At 41.2% G+C, this 24,263-nt stretch overlaps 1 protein-coding gene across 1 annotated transcript in view; it reads right to left on the bottom strand.

Moving 5' to 3' along the window:
* Positions 1-15,766, bottom strand: part of CLVS2 (clavesin 2) — a 53,016-nt gene extending 37,250 nt beyond the window's left edge. Inside the window, exons 1-2 of the mRNA XM_030490250.1 lie at positions 13,500-15,766; positions 5,509-5,683 (exon numbers count right to left, since the gene is read on the bottom strand). Of these exons, the coding sequence (XP_030346110.1) occupies positions 5,509-5,683; positions 13,500-13,888 (564 nt within the window). The 5' untranslated portion in view covers positions 13,889-15,766. The remainder of the gene's footprint in view (positions 1-5,508; positions 5,684-13,499) is intronic.
* Positions 15,767-24,263: the final 8,497 nt, after the last annotated feature.

The raw sequence follows: 24,263 nt of genomic DNA on the forward strand, positions 1-24,263 counted from the left end.
ACACAACAGAATTTCTGGGGGTGAAAGGCGAGTTCAGCTTACTGCTTCTTACCATTTGCTTCAAAGAAGCATGAGCCCACATGGCATTACATGCATTCAAAGAGTATCTAATGAGGATCTCTAAATTTAGGCCATGCTAGAATTCAGGCTCAGGATCAAGACTTTAGAAGTGATTTAGAATGATTTTCAGAAAGAATCTGGCAAGGAAATCAATTATTCTGTCTTCAGGTAATAGGTTATCTGCTGGGACCACACTGCATAATGGCTATGTCTATAGAGACATGCCTGTAGGCAGCTGAACTCGAGCTCTGGCCGTCAAGTCCTTTCTCACCTGGCAGGTTAAGACCATCGAGACAGTAGGTGAGGAGCTAGAACTAACAACCATTTCTAGTCCACTCTGTCTCCACAGTAAATTGCTGGCAAGCCTTTTGATGGCCTTTTTACAAGTAAAGAAGATCAAATATACACAAACTCTTAACAAGCTCTTAGGAAAAAGAAAATCCCATTCTGCCGCTGCTACAGAACATGAGTTGAACTGGTATGAAATTGAGCTGTTTACAAGCATATTGCCCCACTTTCTGGGCTGGCCCTGGATTCAGGAGGCTCTAGAATTTACAAACAGCTTAATTCTTTGATAAAAAAATGAATGAAAGCAGCTACATGATTCACTGGACTTCCTGAAAGCAGAAGATTTTCCCATTAAAAGCTTAAGCCTGCTACTTTTTAATATCCTCCCAAGAACAATGGGAAGTGTCAGATCCCTATTCTCTAAAAGGGGCAGAAAACTCAAACACTGAATGAGTGCTTTTTATGGTTTTAAGTTTGGATGCAAAGCCATTTAATGCTCTTTTTTGTTTTGCTACTCATTGATACTCATTGCTAGGATTGAGCAACTGTTCCTTAAGCTCATTATTAACAATCTTATGCACTGCACAGAGCATGTGACCATGTAATTATATGAAGTCAAAATACTGTTTTCAGAGGTATCCTTAATTCTGCAAGTTTCTGACTTAACGGATTCTTGACACTGCAACCTGCTGGTTGTACAGATACAGTCCAGAACTAGGTGGTGATATTCAAGCACTGTCTGTGCTTGGCGAACCAATCATGATGTTCAGATAAGATTCCCTGTAAGATACTGATCAAGTTCATGCTTAAAGATACTGATCAAGTTCATGCTTCCACAAGGAAGTCATGACCCTTTCATCACCAGATTGTATGTGCTCTGGTCTCTACTACTCCACTTTACGCTGCTGCAGCAAATATGATTTGGGATATTGTCCTTACAACTCACAAGTACAGCCGTTTGAAAGATGCTTTGGGTAGCAATTGCAGCTATAAGCATGCTGTCTTTGTGATCTTTCTGGTTTGCTTTCATGTTCAAAGTAATGAGTTTGTTTTAGCTTATGAAGCCCTCCTTTGTTACAAAAAAGACACAATCAGTTGAAAGACCTGCCTTGTCTCCCACAACACTATCACTGTCTTGTCCTGTAAACATCCTCAACCCAAAAGCAAGTCTTCTGTCTTCTGCAACAATACTGACTGTCCACATATGTTCAGCTCTCAGTTTAAATGTGTATTGTCTCTTTTTCCCCAGTGTTTTACCTAGAGGAAAAGCAGTAATATTCAGCCACCAATAACTATGCAGTTTTGCAAAGCATTTAGAGGTACAGCCTGCCTGAGTGACAACATACAAAGCAAATCTGTCATGTATGCAACTATTATTATGAGCTAAATAGAAATCAAGTCTTGTAATCCCTTGCTGGTGAAAGAGGCAAAATTTTGTCAAGTTTTTCGAAGTTTTTGAAAGAGACCTATTCAAAGCACTCAGGTGGTGCAGCACACAATGCTATAATACTCCCTGCTTTCAGGAACCCAGCTGCTGAGTAACATGAGCTCCTTCACAAGCCTACAATCAGTGTTTGGCTAGAGAATCAATGAATAGGGGAGAAGTGGACACCTAAAGATGGGTTCACAAACACCTGCACATTAAATATGCTCAGGAGAGCCAACTCAAGGTGCTAAAGCTAGGGCATGGGTGTAGTGCAAATCCTCCTTCTCACTGATGAGGAGCAAAAAAAATACTGTAGCCACCAGCGTCTGCAGGGAAGAGTATCGCTCCATTTTTCCAGAAGGATAAAGCCAGTGTATGAGCTAGGGCTGGAGCATCAAGAGTCCAAGCCAAGTGCTCCGGTCTCCACAGGAGGTTTTTGCTTCTTGGCTAGCTAAACCATTTGATCTAAAAATCAGCACTGACCTACACTGCACCAGTTGGTTTGTACAGCACTGTTGGGATGGATACGCTGGAAATTCACATTAGTTTACAAATAATCACTGTGCTTTAACATTAACAATTCCATAGCCAAAAGGCTCTTTTCCTGAAAACATTGCCTAGGAGGTTTTTCTAATGTACGCAAGTCAGTTAGGGGTATGATTCTTTTCATACTCCCATTTAACATAGATATGCAGGCAAAGCATACAGCAGAACTTGTCTTCAGTGGAAAACTTTATATATTTACTTATCTTACTTTCAAAAGCAATTTCCTAAAAAATAAGCAGTCGTGAAGAGCCCAGAAAATTACATAGCTTGTAATCAACTCTCTTTGGTATGTATGATATTGAATATTCTGCTCACCATGGAAGCTAAGTAAATATAATGCAAATTTAGTAGATTTCATTTTGGAGGCAAGGGGATTTGTTTAACATCAAATTCAGTGGTCATTAATCCCACTTTTCATGTCCCTTTCTACCCAAGTAACACAAATATTTAAATTCTCCAAATGGTAAAGTTCAGAATCTTGAGCCCTGTTAAATCTTATAAGCCAAAGTAAATTCAATTTCTCTGATTAAACAGAGAATATTTACAAAGACCATAAATAAACAGAGTGAGTTGTTCTTTTTCTTTTCCATATCACCTGATTAAGCACTTTTTACTTTGACATCACTCAAAATGATGCAAAGGGTCTAGAGCACAAGTCTTACAAGGAGCAACTGGGGGAACTGGGATTGTTTAGCCTGGAAAAAAGGAGACTGAGGGGAGACCCTGTTGCTGTCTATGACTACCTGACAGAAGGCTGCAGTGAGGTAGGTGTCAATCTCTTTTCCCAACAAATGACAGGAAAGAGAAGAAACAGCCTCAAATTGTACCAGAGGACATTTAGATTGGATATTAGGAAAAAACTGCTTCACTGAAAAGGTTATCACACACTGGAACAAGCTGCCCAGGGAAGTGGTTGACATACTGTCCCTGAAGGTAATTAAAAGTTGTGCAGATACGGCACTCAGCGACATAGTTTAATGGTTGACTTGGCAGTGCTAGGTTTACGATTGGACTCAATGATCTTAAGGGTCTTTTCCAACCTAAATGATTCTAGAATTCTATGTTTCTGCTATGCATTTCTTGTCCCAAAACAAAAGGCAGTCCCTGTTGATGGTAAGGCAGTGTAACATTTCAGTCATGAAATCTTGCAAGAAGGTGCAAATAAACCTGTCCGTTGCCCAGGGTCTCTCCATACCACCTTTCCACCATGCTTTCCTTTTATTTACGTCCTGATCGCAATTGCTTTTGAAGTGAGTTTTTCCCTCTAAGATGCTCAGTGCAGTTGTCTTTAGTCCTTTCCATTGATTCTAGTATATTTTTACATAGAAAAATGTCAAAATAAGAAAATAAAACGAAATAAAACGAAATAAAATTAAATAAAACACCCCCCCAAACAGTATAACTACTGGGAGGATATCACTGAAGAGTCAGTCAATTTTGCTAGTATAAGAATGTTAGCCCTCATTGCCTCAGTAGTTCTCCACAGAAAATTAAACACTGTATTATGAAAGCCCAACTAATTGACTTCTTCAAAAGATTTGTGATAAAGGGCCTTGTAAAAGTTGCTGTTTAGAAGTAGCAATACCTGCCACAGATTAGGACAGATTTCTCTAGCACGGGGGAGAGTTTTACCTTACATTGCCATTTCAGTGCCTTCTCAGTCCCTCCTCTGGAGCATTTCATGCCCAGTTTTACATCTCTGGAGTCAACAGGACTGAAGACAGTGGGCACAAAATGATGCCTAGGGTGCTGGCCGCCATTAGACTTGGAATATTTGAACAACAAAACTGGGAACATACATAGGCAAGTTAAGCCAATGGACTTCACCTTAACTCAGTAATGAACCAATCGATGGCAGTAGAACACAGAATCTCAGAGCCCACCTGAAGATTGGCAGGACACTGCATATTTTCAGATGCAATTACCCACTGCACCTCTCCTTAAAATAAGCATCTGATTAATGTTCAAGAAGAAACACTACCATTTAAAAACAAAGACTGCGAAAGTATTTATTCATGTTCTAAACAAGAAAGCAATAGCTAACTTTGAAAAACAGCACAAAAAAGAAAACAACTTTGAAAGCAATAAAAGGAAATATAGCACTATTTCAGCACGTATCTCACCGCTGCCTTCTGATGTAGTTCTCAAGACCATGGAATCACACCACTGCATAAGGAAACAGTACAAAATGAAAATTGAGATCTTTGCCTCATAACTGTCACCACCCTTCTGTGTGCAACAGCAGCCTGAATACTGGTTAAGCAATTTCAAGATTTAGATCAAAACTCCATACTACTGCTATACAAGTTTCCTCAAAAATAGCAATATCAAAGTGAAGAAAGTTCAAAGATAAAGCTGCTATTTTGTTTTATGAGTAATAAAAATGTATAAATGATAAAAACATCACAGAGAAGAAATATATGTCCTTGTAAAACCAAGGCACACTGCCACAGGAGTGAATTATTGGTATTTTAACACAGCAACTCAAGCTTGCACAGAAAACAACTATTTTACAGATTCTAGTTTTTCATTTTAACAAGCATTAGAGATCATAAGAGAAAGCCAAGAATTATGTAGCATCCTTTCCACCAATGTGCCTGTGCCATGTAAAGTGCATTTGCAATAAACAGAAAGAAACTTAAATCACTGTATACTCAGTCCTAGAAGCTGCTTCTTAAATTAATCCTGACTTAGCAAAAGAGCCAAGAACAAGCTGAACTTTGAGTAAGCAAACAATCCCAGCTAACTGCCTAATCACAGTGCCCCACACTTTTCAGGATAAATGGTGTAGAGCAGGTCTCCAATGGAATCAATAAAAAAAACCCCAACCTGGTGTGGCAGCAGCAACCCATATTTCATTAGCCCTGTGCAAAATTAAAAGATAAACTGATTACTTCTAACTTGCTGCTGCAGAAATTACAGTCTCAATTTACAGGAAGCCAGCCACTTGGCAATAAAGACAGAAAAGAAGCAGTCTACACAACACAAGTTACTACAGTTAGCTGACTGAGCTCACACATTAGCTTACGGCACTGTAGCTTGGATGTCCACCCATACCTTAAGGTGTTAATAGCCTTGCTATTCAGAAGTTCTTGGATTTTTGTTTTGTTCAGATTTTTTTTTAAGCCTCCTAGATTTGTAATGAACTACAAAACAAAGGAGAAAGAAAGAGAAAAAAAAAAGATTACCTGAAGGCCCTCTATGGCTAATCTAAGCATGCTTGGTGTGAGCTTGGAGGCCTGCTTGAAGGTGAAGTTGCTCCAGTCTATAATCAAAACAAATCCATTCACTTGAAGCTCAGGGTCTTCTATCATGGCTTCTAAAGAAAGAAGTATGGCGCGCAAAATATCCACCAGTGTGTACCTGTGAATGTTAAGGGGAGATGTGGTTAGGAAAGGAGCAAAGACCATGGACATGGAGAAATTCTGAGTGCTCTTCCTTTGTACTGCTTGCCAAAAGTTTAAATCAAAGAGTGCAAATGTGTCCTCAGAAGTCATGGGTATGTAAAGCTGGGAAACTCTCAAAAGCTCAATTAGTTGAACTCGCCCTCTGGAGCAGGATTATGTAAATGTAGACCATCAGCCAGCCAAAACAAACTACAGGAATAGAACACACCAGAAACAGATTTGAATTTTTCTGTAGTCTCCTAAGATGCCTTAATATATATGCATTTTATTTAATGTCTATACAAACATATCTATGAAAATTGTATTTTTCTAATATCATAATGATACCAAAACCCGAACCTTACACTAGAAGCCTAGACCCAAAGTTTCCTCCTATATTTTTCCAAGGGATTGAAATAACAGCTTCCACAAAACTATCAGCTAAAAGAGGGATTCCTACATGCTCCACTTGTCCCTCTCTCTGGGTAATGTTTTAAATCTACAAAAAGTATTACAGAAGGCTGATTACACAAGGATCTTTAAAGCAGAAAGTAACACACACTAGGGCTTTGAGGGGTTTCTAGTTAAGGGCAATAGCAAACTTGTAAGAATTACTTAACTACCTTCTGAGTACTGAGTACTTTGCATGCCCAAATTATGTGGTTTCAGGAGTAAGTCTGGAACGTGTTATTCATTGGTCCTAGAATTTTCTATGTTAAATTTGGGTTTACTAAGATGTACAATATGTAATTATGTGTCTTACATCTACGCACATAATTTTTTCTTAGATTGATGCTCTTATGAAAGAAGACATAATTCCATATTGCCAAGGCTGTCTTGAGTATAATCTTTCTTTTCTGAAGCTAAAGCACCTACTACAGCAGCTGAATAGCTTAAATACCTACAGCAATATAATCTTTAGACTGCATGTAATAGTTATTAATCAACTTGCAGTTTAGCTTATTGGCTTTTTTAAAACAAGGTGAAACACCTGAATTATCTGGGCTTTTTTAAGAGCTATGAAAATAGTTGTTTAAGTTTTGATTTTTTCCAGGCTAACTATATTTTATGTAGAAAAGTCTTTTTTAAAAGTAAGATAAATAGTTACCGAAACAGATGTCAGGCATCAATAAGACCAGGAATTCAATCACCACAGAGTAACCAATGGTTGCAGAGCTGGGCCTCCACAAATCTGTGGCACATTCACAAAACCTTATTTCCTATTGCAGGATTTGTGTAAGAAAGACAGTTCACAACAACGACGATACTGTATGTTTACTCACTGAAAAAGACAAAAGGTGGTCCTCTCTGTGAAAACAAGTCCTAAAGAACACAGGTATAGCTACAATGAAGCAACAATTTGTGGCTAGAGGAACGTATACGAAGTACTTTTTAAGTCTAAAAAGCCACATCAGGAGTATACAGGGACATGTCACTAACAACCAAGCTTCCCACCTCAAATGCTGTTCAGGGCAATTAGTTGAAGACAGGCACTATCCTTCATTCTGTAATGGACTTCATCTCTTGGTTTTGATATCTCACGTAAGTACAGTACAGGAAACCAGACAAGAAAGACAAATCCATTAGTGGATATTTAAAGCAGCTTTTACTCTGGGCACCTGCTGAGGCAAGCCAGAAATGTAAACCCGGTGTGATAGATGAAATCTGAGATAGCGCAAATGGCAGCTGAAAGTGTCAGCCCAAGCAAATGCAACAACATTAAAGAAACTATACTAAAGCTTTCACACAGCACACAGTTATTTGCATAAAGACTCATCTTTAATCCACTGCAGCCTTATGTTGTCCAACATTTCACCTCATTACTACTACTGTTCATGTCAACACCAGGATGCACAGACTCTGCCATAAAATACACTCCATCCTTGGCTGGACTTTAGGGAAATTAAAATCCTATGTAAAAAGAAGGTGGGAAAATTACTCTGGATTGTGTTGCTGAAACTACTTTCCATATAGGTTCAAAAATACAACCAATGAAAAGTGAGAAAAATGTGATGTTAGGGCGTGTAAAATAAATCTGGTCAATAATGGCCTTGATTGCCTTTATACTTTAAAGAAAACAAAAAGTCAACAAATTAGCCTTTAATTTTAAAACAACATGGTGTTCGGTCTCAGGCCAAGACGGTATTGTTTTATTCTTATAAATCTATTAAAGTAATAGCATGTATTTAGGGGACTGCAAGCCACTCATTTTGCCCTGGCCCTAGTTTCATAATGACTCTTCCAGTGCTGTCAGGTATGTAGGGGTGCTGTTTCTGCAGTGCGTGTTCTGTAGTAGTCTGGAGATTGGCTGTGCAGGAATAAATCCTATTTATTTATGCCTAAATTCAGTTGCATTCACTTGTTTAAACAGACTTTTATGGGATGTATTGTAGCTAGCAAGGTGTTACTAATTACTATGATAATCAAAAACTCACGGTTAATTTTAATGTATTTAGTAACCTCTCTTTACAGAGCCATGCTTAATTTGATGGAGAGCTTAGGCAACTTTTTTAACCCAGTTGTTAATGTGAATAACAAATGCTGAAAATATGTTATCACATATATAGTGCACTCTTATGCCCCTTTTCTATGTGAATCCCAGCCTGAGTTCAAATAAGGTGGGGACTGGTGTGCAGACACACTCCGCTACCTCTTGCAATTTTTCATTCAGGTTGACTTTAAAGCAATGAGCCTGGGAAGGCTTGACAAGTTAATAGCCACACTGACAGTGATTCTTTCAAATGCTTTGGGATGGCTACCATTTCTATCATGACAGCAACAGAACCTTCTAGGGTAATGTCTCATTGAGGTCTTAATTTGTCAAGAACAGAACAGCTCAAACAATTAACTAAGCATCCCACTTTCTTGCAATTTAACAGTGGCATCCATTTCCCCTTAACAGAAAATTCTTTGAGAATTTTTTATGTGACATGAACAGATTCAAAGTATTTCCCAGCTTTTCTGGGGAAAACAGTCTGGCAGATACTGCTATCAACTCCTGGTAGTGCTTCACTATGATCTTTCACCTTTAGCCCTTGGTTATATGGTCTACACATCCTCTTCGCTCCCAGAGGCCACTGTGATCTCTATCAGGCCAAGAGAAAGAGAAGAGACAGAAAGAATGCAGGGTACAGATGCCTCATGTCAAATCAAGCAGTGTCAGGTGTTTTCTGTATTTTATGTTCTTGATGATGAGTGGCATCCACCTCATCATCTGTTTAACCAGATTCTGGTTCCAGTCAATTCACTTTTCCTCTGAATAACAGATAATATGATTTGGCAGGGTTGCCCTACTATCTCTATTGCTATTTGTCATCCCTCCCCTTGGTATCAAGAAATTTCAAGTTATTTTGCGAATTAAAACTGAGTGGCATTAGTCTGCCTCTCAGGAGCTAACTACAAAAGATAAATGGCAAGTCTTCTTCTCCTGAATTTAAGGCACATGTCTCCTGAAGGTCCCAAACACGTAAGGAACACACAGTCTGTATTTTAAGCTCATCACCATTTGGAAAAATAAAGATTTCTGTCAAATGAAGTCTTGTGCCACTGTGATTTAAACCAGTAAGCTAGTCAAGTCTCTGAGCCATCATCCTATTTCTAACCTACTGCTCTGTCTTTGTATTTTTAGAATTTCAGTGAAATAAGAGTCCTCAGGATACACAAAGGAGTATGAGAAATGCTGCCTCAGATCTCCTTGATTTGTCAGTCTGGGTACAGATTTGTATGTTGAAAAGATGGGAGATATTGAAACTTCTCTTACAACTATTCTGCTAGACCAGTATGCCCTGGGAGCCCTTATTCTAAAACCAAAAAGCACCACCAGTGTTACGAAAATGCATAGAAAAATAGAAACTGTTTCAAATATTTTACCAGATTAGCTTTTAGATTCAGATTTAATACCATTCATTGCTCCTTACATTAGCCCAGTGTCTAAGTCACAGACACAGACGAAGATTAAGCTGATCTAAATTTTACATTATCGTTGATCGAAAAGATCCCTAGCCAAAACACTCAGTCTAAATACGAGCAATAATAGGCAGATACGGATACCTGGGAGAAAGCTAGGAAACAATAAGATAGCATTGGTCAGCAGGAGAAAGTGTAAAAAAATGACAGTGTTTGCACTAGTTAATTATTATTATTTGAAAGATATAACTTTCAAACAAAAATTGACTCTATTAACCAGGTATTTTGTTACTGTTAATATATTATTACTGTTAGCATTGCTATTTATTTTGTTATACTGGCTCAATCAGAGCTTGAAAAATACCCTGCCAACTCATCTGTGGTTAATAGTGAGCTGAGGAGCAGACCAGACTCCTGATAGCTACAGCATTTAGATTTTTATTTAATGGGAGGAAAAGATAAGTTTCTAGCACTTCTGCACATGAAAGCATAGGTCTGAAAGCAAACTAGTGGAGCCCGTCTTTGCCCTGTTATAAATCATCTGATGCAACAGTGGAGCTAACGGTAGTGAGTGCAGGGGATTTCCATATTCACCGAGGATGGTGTGAGCTGACTGGGTCACTGTGGCACAGATTGGAACTAGATACCACTGCAACACTCTTCTACTACACTTTTCTATTGCACTTTCTGGGAAAAACTCTGAGGTAATACCAGGAAAGATTTCAAATAAATAGCATCAGAATGGACTGATTTTCCTGGGGAATTTGTGTGCAGGTGCCATGAAGCATACAGAAGAAGATGCATGACAACAGGTCCCTTGCCACTGACAGTTGAAGTTAATTGTACCATTAACTGAAAAAAAACTTCACCAGCTAGACACATGAAGCATAAGGCAGTCTTCAAATGTACGTACACACCTACAAGCCAAATGTAGCTATGGATCAACAATCTGGAAGCTAATAAGGAAGGCTGATTCCTCCCTTAGTGCTACGCAGCCTCAGGAATGCCACCCGTCTTCACTTTCTCTGTAGCAGAGACAGGGTGGGGAGTTAGGCAGGGTCCCATTGAAACCTGCTGGACTACTCAGCGCATTATCCTTCATGTTCCATTTTTTTGTTTGTTCTTTTTAAATACGTGTCTGATTTGGTTGTTCAGATGGTAGGATATCTGGTACAGTTTTCTAATTTAATGATTTAACATCTAGCATACAGGCTTGTTTTACCATAGGAATGTTTTGCCTCCCCCACTTTTCTTTCTAATTGGAACTATGTACATCATAGGCTGCTGGTGCTATACAAATAATCTAAATTATGTCTGCTCTTCATTTAAATAACAAATTGGAACTTTTTATTTCTAATTGTTACATGCCATAATAAGTTGTACACACATGATAAATGTGGAGGCGTGCTGTGCTCTATTAATTCAGTTTATGAAGCATATAAAGAGGTCCTAACAAGGCAGACTTCAAGGAGTAATCCTCCCACTGTTACTGTAAAAGGAACAGTGCTTTATGCGCTACAAGCTCTCAGGTCAGTTAAGGAATAAGCTTGAGACATATTGCACAGCAGCTCTAGTGTAAGTTCCATACACAGTGCTCCCAAGCTTCAGTTGCTGAACATCAGATAATGGAAGACACTAAATTAATTAGAAAAGAAAGTGACCTAGCTCCATTCCCAGATCTGTCACTGACTTGTCATGTGCCTTGGAGCAAACCACTCCCTGCAGCTGCGCTTCAGCTCTCTCCTCTTTGTCTGAGTGGTTTATCTGAAAATAAATCCCTCGCTCTGGAGGAGAGGCGTACTGTGGGCATACAGTGCTGAAAAGCAATAAGCACACAATTTGCAAGAATTAGGTACTCTGGTGAACTCCAGTCACTTCGCTATTATAAAATAAATAATAATAACTGTACCAATAGGACTTCGTGAAAAAAAATACATTTTCTATTGTGCCAGTGATCTCATATAATTTAAATATTAGCACATCCAAAATTAAGAAGAAAATACACCTTTTCGCATGGCAATTATTTTTTTTTAATGCTACTTTATTTCTGAACTTGAATTCTTGGTGTTCTTTTGACTAGGAACTAATGACCTCAAAAACATCACATAAAGCTTTGGGGGTTTTTTCATTAATAAGAAATAACGATACAGTATACAGTATCTATTTATTTACTAATTCTTCCTTCAGGGATTTCTAAGAGTTTATGGAGTTGTTTTTAAAATAAAAAGTTGACCTGGTCCTTATGGGGGAAACAAGGAAGGTCCTTACATGGAAAATGAAGCCCATTCAGAGAATCCTTAGCCTCATCACCACTGCTTCCTCACTCAGCTGCCTTGGCTTCATCTGCTAGAAAACCGAAGCAGTAAAAGGATGCTGGCACCAACTCTGCGTATGTTCATCTACACTTTCTTCTTGTTTGCCTGGTCGTGGACAGTTTTGACTTGTGCCAGACAGCTTTTTTCCAGTGCCTGGACATGATTCATGGGTTAGCAAGGGCCAGGAAACTCTCCCCATAGGCAGTGTGGATGTGGCCACCCTGTCTGGAAGTGAGGAAAGCCATGGTGGGCCAGCAGCCATCCCTAGCTGTAACGCTGACTGGTGCAGGGAGCTGTGGGATCACTCCCTGCAGTGGCTATCCACACAGCCTGCAAGAGGACAGCTACACGCTTAAAGGGCAAGCTTAAGCATATCGATCCCCCAAATTCAGTCCTTTCTATCCACACTGCTAGCTGTTTATGTCCCCCCCCACGTTTCAAAATAGCTGAGCTGGGGATATCTGCACGGAGCACCCAGCACTGCCTGTGCCCAGCTTGTGTTGACTGCACAAAAGATGGTTTGGGTTCATGTCAGGCAACTAGCAAGATTTTAAGTTTTCTCACTGAGCAGTGCTTCAGATGTTAGACATGCTTGCAGGTTGCGATCCTAGGGAAACGATGAAGTGCTTACAGGAGTAGGTTTATGAGAGTATGCTCTTAACGGATTCCTTCATTTACTTCTGAAAATCAAGCAAATTTTGTGGATATAATTTTAGATTGTGGAAGAAACTGAGCATGACAATCAATTAGGTATTTAGAATAACCAAATAGTGTCACATAGTATCAAGCCGACTGCTAAAAGAACGGGCCTCGGTGAGAGACAGCTCTTGGGTCAGCCTGCTAAGTCATCTTCAGACTAGAGTAGTCCCAAAAAGGATCTGAAATTGTTCTAGGGACTGCACTAGCCTCCTTCAATTTGCTACCGAAGCTTAGTGTGCTTGGATCTGGGAATTCACACTTGGAGCACCATGAGTAGGGAAAAGAAGTGGTTACTGTCACTTCCATCCTGGCATTTCCAGGTGGCTCAGGAAATGCTTTCTTTAGCTGAGGGAAAGTATTTGGGAGCCTCACCTTCTTGCACAGGCAAACTTTTCAGCTCAAAAGCCATGATGGATACTCTTGTTTTACCCACAGCATTGCCCACTTTCTTCTGTGGCAGCTGAGCTGGTCTGTGTGTGTCAAAGCAGGGAGACCAGCACTGAGAGTGCAACCAGCCTTTGTCAGGAGCATACGCACATCATCTACCGTGCCAGCTCACCTCGGCTAAGGGGGAGCAGAAGGGTGTAAACCTCCTATCAACCAGTTGAGAAGAGCACTGGAGCAGTTCCTACTTCCCTCCCAAAATTCGGTCCCTGGAGGATAAGCAGGCTGAAAAGGCCTTAAGACATGAAATTTAATTTCATTTCTTCGTTCTCTTCCCCCTCTGCCTTCCAGGCTGCTGCCCAGCTCGTTGTGGGCAGAGCCGGCTGTGTCCCCACTGCCCACCCATCCTCTCTCTGCTCTGGTACAGCTTTTCCTATGCGCTGCCCGGGGGAAGAAAGGGTTAGGGCAGGTGAGTGGCTCTGCATTTACCTGCTCTGGTCCCAGTTGGCAGCAAAAAGGACGAGGATCTTCCTGCCATAGTGGTCCAGGTTCGCCAGCCCACCGGGGAAACCATCCTTCAGCGCCTGCTTGATGCCCGGGTCTGTGGCCTTGAAGCTCTTGAACATGTCCAGATTCTGCTGGCGATATTCAAAGTACTGGGCCAGGAGTCGAAACGCCTCGAAGTGCTGAAACTTCCTGGCCCGCAGGAACCGCAGGATGAAGGCATCGTCGGTGCGGAGGAAGCCGATGTCCGGCCGGGTGATCACCATGTCCCGCACCTCCTGGATGTCCTGGTGCAAGGTGTCAGGGTTCTCGTTCAGCTCCAGCCGGGCTTTCTCCAGAGTCTCCGGGGAGAGACCTGCCTGCAAATGAGTCATGGCGCTGCCCTCCTCCTCCCCGCCTCTGCTGCCGGCGCTCCTCAGCCTCCCGGCCGCTTGCCCCCCGCAGGCGGGGTGCCCCGGCTCGCCCGGCCGACGCTCCCCGGCCCCGCAGGGCCTCGCCCCGCGGCTCCCCGGCACCGCCGCCGCTGCCAGTCCGGCCGCCGAGAAGCGAGCGGCTCCCAGGCAGCCAGGTCCCGGGGGAGGGCTGGCACCGACACTGGCCCCGGGCTGCTGGCAGAGCCGCGTTATCTCTCTGACATAGCGCCCTCCCCGCCGCGGGCTCCGGCGCGCCGCAGCATCCCCACAGCCGGTCCGCGGAGGTGCCGAAACTCGCCGGGGACGGGGCTGCGGGATACCGGCTGCCGCTCGCCGCTAGTCCCCGCCGCTGCCGGTGCCGCTAACGGTGCCGCTGCCGGTGCCGCTGCCGGTGCTGGAGCGGATCTCAGGCCGGGCTGCAGCGGCAGCGAGGAGCCCGGCCGCTAGGCAGGGCGAGCGGCGCCCGGGGACGCTCCCCTGGCCCGGGGCTGGCAGGGGGGCTGCCCTCCCCGGAGCAGCACCATTTACGTAAGATCAGCGCTCGCCCCGCTTCGGAAGCGTCTCCCTGGATTTGAGGGAGGGCTAAAAAAAACCAAACAAAACCAAAAAACAAACCCCCAGCAACACCAAACTAAAAAAAAAAAAAAAAAAGAGGAAAAAACCAAAAAACGAAAAAAAAACCCACAGCAGGGAGGAGGAGGGAAGCCGATCCGCAGGTGCTTCGCCGGTACCGGTACCGAAGAGCTTTCCGCTCGTCGGCGCGGAGCCCGGAAAGCCACACGGAGCCTCGGCCTTGAGGATGCTCGTCCCCCTCCTGCGCCCTCCTCCGCTCCACGCCCCGGCTCCCAGATGGTACCAGCCGGCGCGGGGCTGCCTGCTGCGCTGCCCCGCCTTGCACACACGTTCACACACACAGGCGCGCAGCGGCACCTGCCCTCGGACGCCGAAAACGCCCCGCAGGAGCCGCGCGGGGCGGGGGGCGCGGAGAGAGGCGGGCGCGGAGGCAGCGCACACGCAGCGCTACTCCTCTCTCCTCCGCGCAGCGCAGCGCCGAGCCGCCGCCAACGTGGTGTGGGGGGCGGCGGCCGCAGCGCGGATCTCCGCGGCGGAATGATGGGGAGCGTTGCGCAGAGACGCGCCGCGGCTGCTTGCGCCGGGGGTGCGCGGAACAAGATGGTGGTTGCCCGGCGAGGGTGGGTGGGCAGCGGAGCCTCCTGCGGGAGTCAGGCCGAGGGTCCGTGTAAATCTCTGGGTCGTGCCAGTGGTGAGATGTTGTTCATGGAGTGATGGCTTTCCTTGCAATCCTCTCTTTTGACTGAATTTATTAACAGAAAAGATTGTGAGCTGAAAAACCTGGGAATAAAACAAAGCAACGCTCTTTTTTGGCCTCCCATCGTAGGCAGCATGTTTCCAGCTGCATTATATCACAAAAGACAAAAATATCTTGCTTCTGCGATTTGACTTTTCAGTGAGGAAAATACCTTTTTTCATGCAGAAAAGTTTGATGCTGTCGTCACCTTTCCAGAGAATTTCCCACTGAAGAACATTTGACCTTTGTCTGAGGGGTTGGACCTCTCTTCTGCAAGACTGAAAATCAAGCTGAAAGCAAAGATACAGCGAACACAGGGAAGCCTACAACATGTATGTCTTCCTCCTTCCTATAGGAAGCGCAGCGCTCCAATACTGCACTGGGCTCCTTTCCCAAGATGGCATAGCCAGAGCACATGGCCTGAATTATTGAAAAGGCACTGAGATCACTGAACCGTGCAGAGAGTATATATGGGGAATACACCAGCTGGAAGTATAGTATGTGTTCTCAGGCAAATAAAGATACTCATAAAAGCACTTAAATGATACCCTCCATTTTCTGCAGGCCATCATCAGGTGAAACAAATGACCTCAGCAGCAGGAGGGAGCCCCCAGCAATGAGCGTGTTCTGAGCCTGAGTCTAGGCAGCGAGCAGTAGTTAGGTGGCAAAATCGTCATTCTTCTGGTGGCTAAAGGGAGGGTTTCCTTTTTACAGGGTTTTATAGGGGTTTCCAGTTCTTCACCGGATTCTTTCTTTGTGCCAAGGGTCAAGTTTTAACTATTTCTTCACAGCTGCCTGACCTCAAAATATCTGCAGTGTGGGTGGCTGGAATGGCAGACCGAAGCACCAGTCCCTACTAAGCTGGGTACCAGTCTTCCAGTGACCTAGATGAAGTCAGAGACTGGTGGAAGGACCTATCTGATAGTGCCCAGTCATTGTGGCCCAGCTTCGTTCCATCTGAATATCACTGCATGCTTTGAGATGCCGCATAAGAGAAAAAGATAAGCAGTCTACCTAAGGACTGAATCACTTGCTATCACTTATTTCTCTTTGTCTGATAAAATGCTTTTAAATTTTAAATTAGCCCCCTTGCGTAGATGTGATTCATCTGGGTTGGTAACTTTTACTTAGAGCAGTTATTGCTCCAGAAATAGTTTGTGCTTGTTTTAAAATATTCTCTATTCTTCTTAAATCTTCATTTTTCCTTTGCTCATGCTATCTTCCTTTGTGTTACTTCTATATTCCTCGACAAAGACCCTTTGAGAAGAGCTGTTTCCATCACCCCTATGGAACCATCAACCAGACTGTTCCTGCCGTCATCTTCCATTTCTGTTGTTACTGCTCTGCCTTTTCCATTGCAACTAAGCCAACAGAAGAGCAGGTCATGTGACAAGTGCCTTAAATTCACTCGGTGCAAGGCAAGCTGCAGGCGTTCAGTGTCTTGCAAAATCAAGTCCATAATGTATCCTGTCTATGACCTCAAGTAACACATTCCTTAATTTGTTTTATTTTTGTATTGCAAGTGGAAGCATACACATATATCAGATTTTCTCATGTATTCCAGTGCATAAATGCACTGAACAGAGACAAGAAGTGAGCTGGCCAAAATTAAAATACTAACAATTTCAAAACTACAGAAAAGGTTAATTCTAAAGTTTCTTAATTAAAAAAAAAAAAAAAAAAGGAAAATACATAGAATTTTAACTGAAAACTTCCAGTATTTTTACATTTTTTTGTTTTCCCTATTTTTTACCATATTTAAGTCCTTCCTTTTCTTACCCTTTTTAAAATAAAAAAGGCACAGAAAAACACAGGGAAAAAATGCGGAGGAAGAGGATAAAAAGAAATCTGGAAGCCAAATATATTCATTAATTTCATCAAAAAAAATCCAATTTCTATATGCTTCCTTTTCAAACAAGGTTCAGTCTCCACAAAAATGTATTTAATAATTTAACAATTTCTAACCAGTACATTGCCACATTAAAATGAAATTTGCCGAATCTGAACAGCATTTCAAGAAAATCATTTTGGAATGAATTGTTGAAACATAGATCAAAATGTCCTCATCAGGAAGGAGATGGTTTACACAGCTCTTCCTGAACTGAGCAGATTTGGAAGGTGGGCACTACGAAAAGCACATGCAGCAAGGCAGCCTGAAGATGGAATAGGTCAAAGAACAAGATTTTGGTTCAAGCCACTGATGGGTCTTACTGTGGCAGTAGCATTTTTTCAATACTTTGAGATCTTGAAGGATTTATTTTAAATATAAATAACTTAAATATAATTTAAATATAAATAGGAGCAATAAAAAGATGTTTCTGACATCTATCAGCAGATTTATCAAACCATTTAAATAGTATAATTAAGAAATATGTGTTTTCCAATATGTTCTCCTACCTAAGTCATGAGGGAGCAAATGGAACCACTAATGCAGTTAGATGCAGCATACTGATGGCACAGTGTAATTTATTTATTGTGTATGTGCACTTTTCCTTCTATAAAACAGTAGGGGTGTCTGACTAAATCCATTATGTAAATCTCAGCATCTCTTCGCTTGCACTTACAAACTATTATTTTTCTTTGATGCTTTTATAGTCACTTTTGCCTGAACTTCATATAATTAAAATCCAAGTGCCCTGCAATCCTATAAGCTACAATTAGGCACCTGATCTGAAAAAAAATAAAATGCAAGTAAGACAAAAAGGTGTTTGTGTAGGTGTTTGATATCAAAGATGCTAATTCACATTCAGAATTAAATAGTTTAAAATCAGGACATTCAGGAACCAAAAGGGAATACTGGAATAAAACCAAAGTAAATATGAGATGGTGGATAAGGAAATAACTGTATTAAGACTAATGTTGGTACTGTGCTTTCTCTGGAGCGGTTTAAAACTCTAGACAGTTCTTGCTGTTGACTTTGACTTACAGTTACGTTGCCCTCAGCATCCTGCTTTGGGTATTCCTTCAGGACAGCTGGGCATATAGAATCAAAATTCCAAGAGAGTTTGTCTTATTTAGCTGTGATAAAGAGCTGAGAAATATGTTTGAAAGTACATATATCCAGGAGTATATGCTCTCATCCATTCCTCTTCAGCAGTGTTTGTGTAGGTGCATATAGTTAAGTGTGTCCTTGAAGATTTCAAAAAGGGCTAACTATGACTTCTTCAAAAGCACCTGAATAGCACCTAAAACTAAAGCAGCTAAATTCAAAGTCTAGGTGCCATTTTCAAAATCAATTTAGAAATTTCATTCAAACATTTTAACTGCATAAGAACTATAGGTGGCCAGAACAAGCATCTTTACAGGTTCATAGTGTGCCGCTAGACTGGCTTAAAATGGAAGCTAAGGAACAGTATCGGTTAGTGTTTGGCTCCTGGACTCCTGAAATATTTTCTTCAATGTGAATTAATCTTTGAAGACATTCATTAACCACAGTGCTATAGCTTAACAAGTTCCCATATGACAGCTGAGACTTAGCAACTGATCTCAGGCTTGATCTTGTCTCACTGCAGGAGGCTGGTAAAACTTCTCAATTTAAACCTCAGTGGAACCACATGAGGTTGAGGATTCTCCTCCAACATAATTCTGTAACTAGGTGAGTTACGGGAATGCAGTCGTGTGTCTGAGTATGATAGTGATCTTTACTTAAGCAAATTTTTAGAAAATGTCAGGATGCTTGACCTAAAATGTCCCATTATATCTGAAACAAGGATGCTTCTAGAACTGAGCTCTGTTGGAAATCTGTCAGCATCTTCATATGCTGACTAGCTGAAAAATCAGCTTCTGAGAGCAAACTAGACATCTGTCTTTTATTCATCATCATAGATCTCTAACAACATAAGGAAAAATGGCCTTACAGTAGGCAAGGGATAGCACAGGACCCTAATCAGAGAAATATTTCAGTATGACAAGCCTACTCACAGAATCATAAAAAATAAAACTGGAAGGGATTTTAAGAGATTGCCTAGTTTATCTATACCCCATCCTGATGGATGCTTGTCTGAGTGGTATTTAAAATCCTCCAGCAGCAGATACTCCACAGCTTCTCTAGACAGTCTGTCCCAGAGCTTCAGTATCCACACAGTATGTTATTCCCAATGTCTGCCCTATCTATCACTTGCTGCAATTTAGCCCAGTGGTTTTTATCTTATCTACTATAGACTGACAGAATAATTTATTTCTTCATTTGAAATCTCTCTTCTTTCTTCAGCTGCACAGCCTCTTTTCTTTCAATCTCTGGCATTTAAAACACTTCAGAGGTACAGTATGAAAGGATGGGTGTGAACAGGACATTAGCGTCATGGGGACAATATTTTGACGGGCTTTCCTCTTCTATCTACATAAGGTCTTTACATGCCACTTTTACTGTTAGAACAGACAGTCCTCCAAAGGTGAAATTTTAGGTTGAAATAATTAACCTGTGATTTAGAAAAGTCAGCATCTCACAAACAGATGATATACAAAAGTTCCACACACATTCGTGCCGATGCAAAATAACTGCCGTATTAATAAAAAAATAAATAAAAAATAAAATTTAAAAAAGAAAACCCAAACCAAAAAAAAACCCACACAACGAAATAACACCCCAAACTCTGGCAACTGCAGGACTCTATCAAGCAATTTCAAACATTAATTTGATATAAGTAAAAAGGTATCTCAAAATGTAAGGAAGTTCATTTTTATATTAATACTGCATTAACTGGGAGCAAAGCAGTCAGACATATTTCACTGCTATAACAATTTGCATATCAGAGATATGTAGGAAATAAAAGATAATGAATTCATAACTGAGCCAATAGTTTCAGTAAGCTTAGTCAAACGATGACTTAGGACATTAAACTTTCTAAAATTTCAGTACGGAATTAATCAGAATGTTGAAGAATACTAAGTTTGGAATAAATGCTCCTTTTATTAAAAATGGACTAATGCAGTCATGGAACAAAACTATTCATTAAATCAGTTTTAATGCAACTATGAGAAAGACACAAAAGTCTGAAAAGCTCCCAGTGATGATCTGTGCCTTGACTTTCTTGAACTCCATATCCAGACCTGCATATCTAGAAGGTGATCAGTTTTGTCCTTGAACACATAGCAGCACATGCAGCAGATGGATGAAAGCCGCATTTGAATGCAATGTAGAATGATGAAACTCAATTGGTTTATGGTACAGGCATTTCTTATGTCGGAATAACTGCTAACTTCACAGTATTGGAAAACAGGTCTTGTTTTGTTTGGCTGCACAAAGTAAAGGTGCTTGTGACTTCGGTAAACCTCATTCAGCTTACAGCTCAGGAAGCTGAGCACCATCCAAGCTAATATCAACTATTTTCTTCACATCCTGATGGGAGATGCTATAGAATGGGTTCACTGCTGCAAAGGTATTTCTGAAACTCCGTTGCCAAATCAGGTAACATGTTTTCATCTTTTTAAAAGTGATTTTTGGGGACATAAGTATTTCCAGCTTTAAAATTTCTTGGTGGATTTGCTTTTAGAATAAGTTGCAGCTTTCATCTGACTGGAAAGACTGCAGTGCTTCATTTCATAAAGAACAATTTTCTGTTGCTGCAAATCCAGCCTTTGCAAAGTTTTCTGTGGCTTTTTACTTTCCCTCACTTATCTTTCTGCCCATCTGTCTTTCTAACTATTTATTGTATTTAGAGCTCATTTTGCACCAAGCAAGTAAACATTTCCTATTTGAACTATTATATCCTGTCTTCAAGCTCTCATTTCCTTATATTTCTTTATAATATTTTTAATTCTTACATTGTCCTCATGGTCAGGTAACTCTATACTTCTTCACTGGAAGTCTGTTTTACTCATTGTGCAATAAGGATGCCTGCTGGTACACAGAGCATCATGTGCATTATCTCTAGATGTAGCATTTTGTACCGCATCATATTTCTTGATAAGACACACAGGAATTTTTTCCCTTTACCATAGCAACTCCTTTAGGATACTTTTCCCATGATATGTGGTTTCATAAACAGTTTCTTTAGTATAGTATTATTCTCAGTGTTCTGTGGGCAATCATGCCCACTGCAATAATGATACGTGTGACTCTGCCAGTTGCAGGCTGGATGCAATATCTGATATTAATCCTACAATACCACCACACCATTTCTGGCAGTGTTTGATCCTCACATCTAGACACAGTAACAAATCTTTTGTCACTGACTTGGTTACAGCAACTTATCCGATTACTTGGTACACCCTCATGCGGTGAATTCCTCATGAACATTCATGTCACCTTCCGCACACAGCAGCCATAAAGCCACCTGCTCTACAATAACTATATAGTACTTTCCTGAAATTTTCTCAGAAATATCCATTCTGATCTTAAAGGTCGTAATTTATATCACTTTGAATTACTGGGTTTGTGAATTTGGCTTGATTCTGCCAGTCACTTTGAAATATCAGAAAATGGCCTGAAAGCAGAGCAATTGAATAAAGCTGAAGTCAGCCTGTTCTCTTGAGGCAGCATTTTCAGCTTATTCAGCAAAATGTACTCCATCCCAGCACACATACTTATGTGGCTAGATAATGTAACTAACACAGGCAGTGTTTGGTGATATAATTTCATTAAGATTTTCCAGTCTTCTCCTCTCTTTGAAAACTTGGCTTATCATCCATGTATTTTGTGATTTTCTTTTTGGAGAATATAGTGAAGCATGGAAAGTCTTTCTGCCTCCTAAGTTTATCTCCAGCCTCTTTTTTTCAGTTAAAGAATTCAGGCTGAGAGCTTCATCTGTTTACTAAGTGAAGAACGGATTGCACCCAAAAGCTATCGAGTAGTAAAATCGCCTTATGCTGTAACTCGCGCCAAAATAAATGGAGCCATTGAAAGTCATAAAACCATAATGGGCAGAAAGGTGGCCTTATTTTCTAAACTTACATACATGGAGGGCTTGTTGTCACAGTGTTTTATAGACAGTAATGGTAGCAGAAAACAGAAATACAGTTTTCTTTAAAAGCAGTGATGGAGACAGCTCAATACTAACAAATGTAGACATATTTGGGTTTGGAAACAAAGTTAATTCTGCTACTGCTGCAGGTGATTTGATTTTAGCACTTTAAAAATGCTAAGTTTAAACTTCACTCAGTCACTTAGGATTCAATTCAGTTGCTCAAGCACAGGCATTCAGAGTCAGAATTCTGAGATGCCCTCAGTAATCGTGCTCAGTCCTCATATGCTGCTCTGGAAGGTGTGGGTTGTCCATAGCTCTTGTGTCCTACCTGCCAGCCCTGTGCAGGTGCCATTGGTATCTCAGGGAATCCCACGGGGTGTTGGACACCTGCCTTTTGAAAACCAAATTAAGCCCTATTACATGGCAACAGTGTACGATTACATGTTTACTTTCAGTCTAGCTTAAACTTTTAGCTGTCTTTTGGCTGTTATGCTGTTTGTGGACGTATGATATTGTAGGAGGCCAAAAGGACACCTACTCTTGATCTGTGAATTACAGAGGCAAGCAACTGCTTTTAGTTTTTTGTCCCTTTATCACTGAGAAATTCAAAGGAAAAGTGCAAAATAAGATGGCTGTTGAACTTTCATTAACTCCTGAGAGCTTTCCAGGCACTCTTTGATTCACACTAGAAGCTAAATAATCCCTGAATAATCATAGGTTTCATGTCTAACCTTCCTCTGCAATGACATTGCACAGAAGACAGGAACAAAGGAGAACAGCTGAGGCAGGCACTGAGGCACACAAAAATGTTTGCAGCAACAAAAGGAACTCTGCTTGTTGAACCTAGCCAACTTGAGGAGAAACCCCAACACATGCTACATTTGTTCTTGGTGGCTGAGCCCACTGGGCAGAAGAGAAGCACTTTCAAACAGCTGAGACTATCAGAGGACTGAACATACTCTGGGCTGAAGAGAAGTTGTGAGTTCATTTCCCTGTCATCTAGTTGGAAGTGTAGGGAAAAAAATGTAATCAAGAGGTAACACCCTGGTGTGTCCAGTAGGGTTTGCTCTCAGTAGTGGTAGTGGAAGGGAATTGCCTTGCTATCTTCTCTTTCAGTCTCATCAAGTTTACCAACCGAGCCTAGAAAGGACCTGAATCCTTACCCAATAGGACCTGTAAATAAAAACAAAATATGACCTGTGTTGGACCAGTCTCTCGTATGGCCAAAAAGTGCCCCAAAAGCCTTTTCTGCCTCTGTAAGTTCTTTTGAACACAGGCAGTCTCTTCTGACTTTAGCTCTCAGCTTGCTTCAGTGAATTGTCTTACTGAGATGACAGCACCAAACCTGGAATGAATTTAAGTGTTTTTACACATCAGTTCAAGGAAAACGTCATGCAGACATGAAGTCTTGATCCACAAAGTCAGGGGGAGTTTTCGTACTGCCCTAGAGAAGTAAGAGAATTCACTCAGTTCTCAAACTTCTGTAAGTAATAATACTTCTTGCAACATGGGAGGTCAGCTTAGACTAACACAGCAGTCCCCCCTGGCCTTAAAAATATATGGATCTATAAAGTATAATGTTCATGTAAAGGTTAACTGCCTCACTGCTAATGGTGAAATAAAAAGAATTAATGACATACTACAGTGCTGACTAAGAAATCTACTGCCCAGGAATTGGTAAAATTCAGAGAAAGGCAGAACCTGAATCATCAGATGAAATAAATATATCCCCAAACTCTGAAAATTTTGTCAGAAGTTCATAGAAAATGCAGCTGAATGTACAGAAAATGCTAGTGATGAAGCAGCCAGTGTACTTACACAGGTTCTCAGGTCCTCTGCCTTTCAAGAGAATGAGTAGAATATACAAGAATGTATATTGTAAAAATCATTCTGCTTATTGACAAAAAGCATTTGATATTCCAGCACCACAGAAGCATTAAGTAAATCTTTGAACATCTCAAGTCAGAATACCATCAGGTTTTAACCATCAGGACCACATGAAAATGAGTCCAGGATATGCCCATACCTGTAGTAAGAGAACTTTGCAAAAAGAGTTCTGAAAGCATATTTGGTATTAGCATTTCCTCTGAGTTTCATCATATAGCTTCATAGTCTGTGGCAT

This window comes from Strigops habroptila, chromosome 6 (genome assembly GCF_004027225.2).
Source record: "Strigops habroptila isolate Jane chromosome 6, bStrHab1.2.pri, whole genome shotgun sequence".
Taxonomy (NCBI): Eukaryota; Metazoa; Chordata; class Aves; order Psittaciformes; family Psittacidae; genus Strigops; species Strigops habroptila.